Source organism: Myripristis murdjan, chromosome 11 (assembly GCF_902150065.1).
Source record: "Myripristis murdjan chromosome 11, fMyrMur1.1, whole genome shotgun sequence".
Lineage (NCBI taxonomy): Eukaryota > Metazoa > Chordata > Actinopteri > Holocentriformes > Holocentridae > Myripristis > Myripristis murdjan.
This window is the reverse complement of record NC_043990.1, coordinates 1,251,416-1,256,158: the sequence shown is the minus strand read 5'-3', so window position 1 is coordinate 1,256,158 and position 4,743 is coordinate 1,251,416. Positions and strand designations below refer to the sequence as shown.

General features: G+C 47.4%; 1 protein-coding gene across 1 annotated transcript in view; it reads left to right on the top strand.

The window, feature by feature from the left end:
- The window catches only part of LOC115367859 (phosphatidylinositol 4-kinase beta-like), a 30,756-nt gene extending 27,333 nt beyond the window's left edge, over positions 1–3,423 (top strand). The window contains exon 13 of the mRNA XM_030063819.1: positions 580–3,423. Within this exon, the coding sequence (XP_029919679.1) occupies positions 580–761 (182 nt within the window). The 3' untranslated portion in view covers positions 762–3,423. The remainder of the gene's footprint in view (positions 1–579) is intronic.
- Positions 3,424–4,743: the final 1,320 nt, after the last annotated feature.

The window sequence follows — 4,743 nt, the reverse complement described above, 5'->3', positions numbered from 1 at the left end:
TATAAAAATGATCCAATGAGTTCCAGCGGTGCTGAACGGCCAGAAGGATCCATCCAGATTTAACACGAGTAGAAATGAGCCGCAGCAGGAAGTGAGGCTCACTTTCTGTCTGGTTTGGGTTCATTATGGAAACATCCAGGTGTCATAATTTATCAAATAAACTGAAGGAGCCGAGATTAAAACCTCACGTTCAGATGATCCCTGCTGCAGATCTTTGTGTTGAGTGAATTAACCCTTTAAAACCTGAGGAAAAAAGAAAAAAATGAAATAAACAATAATAAAATAAATAAAATAAAAAATGGAAAAAATAAGGGGAAAAAATGATAAATTGGAAAAACAGCTTAAAATGAGCCAAAAAAGTTTAAAAAAAAAAAAAAAAAAAAAAAAAAAAAAAGAATATCATTACTTAAATGGTATTTCAAGTCAAATCAGTGATGATGGATCAATGTCCGATTTCCTTTCCTCTCTCCCCCTCTCTCTCTCCCTCTCTCCCTCTCCCTCTCTCTCCCTCTCTCCCCCTCTCTCTCTCCCCCCTCCCTCTCCCTCTCTCTCCCTCTCTCTCCCTCTCTCTCTCTCCAGGCTCTCACCTCCCTTGTTTCCACGGCTCCAGCACCATCCGGGGCCTGAAGGAGCGTTTCCACATGTCTCTGACCGAGGAGCAGCTGCAGCTCCTGGTCGAGCAGCTGGTGGACGGCTCCATGCGCTCCATCACCACCAAGCTCTACGACTCCTTCCAGTACGTCACCAACGGCATCATGTGACCGCCGCCGCCGCCATGACGCCACGGGGACCCGGCGGGGACACCGAGCTGACGGGCGCCAGCGGGAGGCGAAGGAGACGGCCTCGTCTTTTGTTGTTGTTGTTGTTGTTTTCAACGGAGCCGCTGGAGGCTTTGGTTTCTTCTCTCTTCACTCTCTTCACTTCCTGCTCTGGATCTCACCGCGTTTTTCTGGATTTGTCGCAGTTCTGTTCGCTCCCATCTGTCTGTTTGAGTTTAAAAAAACATCAGACAGAAGAGACGTTTCATTGGTCGAGTTTCCCCGTGAAGCCGCTCACGTGTTTTTAGTTCGGTCACATGACGCAGCTCGTCCACCGCCGTCGCTCCGCCTCGTTACTCTGCTGGACCCGAGTGGATTTTACTGTGCTGCTGCTTCCTGCATGGAGCCGAGCGACTCAAATGAAGAACCAGGAGGAGAAAACAAGCTGAGACTGACCTCGGTTCAGTCAGGCCTTACTGAAACACTACACACACACACACACACACACACACACACACACACACACACACACACATGCATGCATATTGCTACATGCATCTCCTGCATGTAAAGCCGTGTGTGTGTGTGTTCCAGCTGGTGAGTTTCACCGGCAGGACGTTTCAGGACGTTTCAGGACGTCACACCAAACTAAGACCTAAAAACTGAACCCGTCCCGGGGCGCAGAGCGACCCGCTCACCAGGCGGGGCAGAAACTCAGCACAGCGCCAACAGGAGCTGCTAAAAGACCAGAGAAGAAGAAGACGATCAGAGCAGATCAGATGTTAAAATTAGCTTCATCATATCAACCCTGACTGGCTGCTCCTCCTCCTCTTCATCATCATCTATCTTTGGCCTTGCAGAGGAAGAGAAGAGAAGCTCGCCCACACTTCCTCTCCTCCTCTGTCCATCTGAATCCTCTTTGGACTAAACGCATGAGGACGTGAAGGGAGGAGAGGAAACGGACAAACTGTCGGTGTTTCCCGTCTGAGAGTCTGGATCGTTCTTAAAGAACGGGACGGACGAGGAGAAAGCACAACGTTACACATTATGTTGGGACGGTGTGTTTTTTGGGACCTGGTCTGGCGGGGCATGTTGTTCAAAACATGAGACGGCCCAGACAGAGAGAGAGAGAGAGGGAAAGACAGAAAGAAAGAAAAAGAAGTTTAAAAACCACAAGTCTGCCTTTTCAGCCTCTCACATCTTTTGACGCCAACTGGAAAGTTTTTCTGGACCAGAAGCAGGACTCGCTCACGTGGAGACGTTTCGCTGCTTCCTCACCAGGCGCCGGTCATCAAGGCTCTCAGGCTCGGTCACTGTCCTGGACAATAAATGGAGATACAATCCAATCGATAATCAATAGGTAAAGTCCCCCGTGGTTCAGGCTTCACACGGCGGGCGGCTTCCCTACAGCTGAGCTGTGAAAATTAAAAACCTTCACGGTGTTATTAAATCGTAAGGAGAGGCAGAAAAGCCTCCAGTCGCTGCAAACGTCTTTTAAAGGGGCATTGAGTAGCCTGAGACCTCTAGTGGTGGCCAGTGGGAACTGCAGTGTCCGTGCCTGCACATTAGAGCTACGGTGGCCTGTAGTTGACAAATCATAAAGTCATTTTGGTCAATTTGTGCGACGCGGCGGACAGAATCAGGCGTATTCATCCTTTACGTGTCGGCATCGACCGCCTCTGGTGACCAACAGAAACCAGTTAAAGCTCCTCATGTCAGAGCGTCCCCTCACTTTATCACTGCACTATTTCATTTTCTTTGTTTTTTTTTTTTTGTTTGTTTGTTTTTAAGTCTCCTGAAGGTCCGTGTGTCATTTCAGGCTGAACCTGAGCTACAGACTGTGGTGTCGTTTCCCCACGAGCCCAGCTTTGGTTTTACTTGAAGGATTTCCTGGACGTGTCGTCAGTTTGAAGAAGAAAAAAAAACAATTTGCAGAGGATTTATGCAAATACAGCAACAACAACAACAACAACAACATAAAAACACCTCATCATGGAAGCTCCACTAATTGTACATCTGTGTATACCTTTCAGCTAAATTAATGTTACAGTTCCGTTTGTCCGTTAATGAAATTTGCATATTTAACGAATGCTCGACCTTCCTCCTCCCCGATTGGCCCCAAGATGCATTCCTGTGATTAACTCCAGCCAATCAGGAGGGAGGCGGCCGGCCGGGCGTGCGAGGCGAGCGAGAGCAGAGACGGACTCGTCTTTCTGCGTCGGACAGAAAGTTGATTTTTCTTCCTGAGGAGATCAGTGATCATCAGTTTCCTGGATATGTGAATGTTTCCTCTGGGACGGACAGACAGACAGACAGACAGACAGACAGACAGACAGACAGACGGACGGGCTCTCAGTGTCTCACCTGCAGGCGAGGCGCTAACACCTGACCGCGCTCCTCCTCCGGGGCCTCATGTCCTGTACATAAGAAGAGCCTTTGCTCCTCATCAAATGAGCTAAACCTATGATATATATATATATTTTTGTTGATCTCAGTGTAGCTGTGTACCTACGACACTTCTTCTCCGACTGAAATGCACAACGAGGTGACGTGAGGCTCCTTCTGGCGGCCATGTTGGAGGAACACGGAGTTCGTCAGCTGATTGTGTTGCTAAATGTAAAAAAAACAACTGATCATTTCATCTCCGATCCATCAGATTGATTTTGTGATTAGATAATGTCACGGCTAACGTTGCCTTGTTAACATGAGCATCATTAGCATCATTAGCGTGCTGGCTAGCTAGCAGAGTTTATCGCTAGCTTGACTGATAATGTTGGCGTACCGTACCAGTGAGTTTGCATTTTTTATTCTTGTTTGTTTTTAATCTGTACGACACGGATGTGGTTGAGGTTCCTCTGCTCTCCTCCCAGAGTGAGCAGTGGGCTTTCAGAGCTGCCACATCACTCCTCCTCCCTTTCCTCCAGCCGCTGGTTTCCATTCATTCCACTACGATATGAACATGAACTTTCAGAGCCTTCACACTTTCTTCACTCCAGTTTTCCATCAGCCCAATAAAGTCCTCCACATGAGTTTTCCTAAAAGCAGCAGCACTGTTGGCTTTTCAGGACTTTTTCACACTGAAACGCTCCCTCCTCCTCCTCCTCCACCAGGGAAAATAGTCCCTAAGCGGGGAAACGTTTTGCTTTCCACAGCCGATCATCAGCTGTGTGGTTTCTGAATGTTGAGGACTTTGAACATTATGAGGCGGCTGCTTCAACCACAAACTCACATTCTGACTCTGAGCTGTGGAATCTGGAGCAGGATCTGATGAACGGTTTGCTGACGAGGGAAAATGTGGACCAAACACTGAAAATGACCTTCATCTTTACAAATATTAACGTTTTTTAAGGTAGCTCTGTTTTTTAGACGTTTAGACGGTGTTGGCTGACAAACTCCGGTGTTCCTCCACAGCGATGATGAACCCGTAAAGCCTCTGTGCCCTGGAGGAAGCTGACGGTCGGGTGTTACCGTCACGCCGTCTGTCTGACAGCTGGACAGATGTTCTCTGAAGGTTTTTGTGTCTTAACCACTAGTGAAGGAGAGGAAGCACAGAGCTCTGGTTGTGAAATCATGTTCCTACGATCAGCCTACTCCTTTTTTATTACGCCACTGCGCTCCTAAGAGACGCCGCTACCGTCAAGGTTTACGAATTGAAGCAACTTCAATAGCAAATACTACATTCTCTCTTTTGTTTGCATTCATGTACGTATGTAATTAAGTAGTTTTGTTGATTTTTGTTGATTTTTGTTGATTTTTTTTTTTTAATCTGTGAGTGAATTGATGCCTTTGAGACGTACAGGAGGTACAAACTCTTTATCAATGCAACAGGAGGGATGCGGGCGTTCGGGTCGTGGACCTGGGAAGTGCTTTTATCATATGTTTGACCACTTCAAGGACGAGTCTCAATACTCTGCAGCATCTTCCTCCCCCTGAGTCTGCAGGGGAGTCCCCCTCAAATGTATTTTTAAAGGGTTAAAGTAATCGA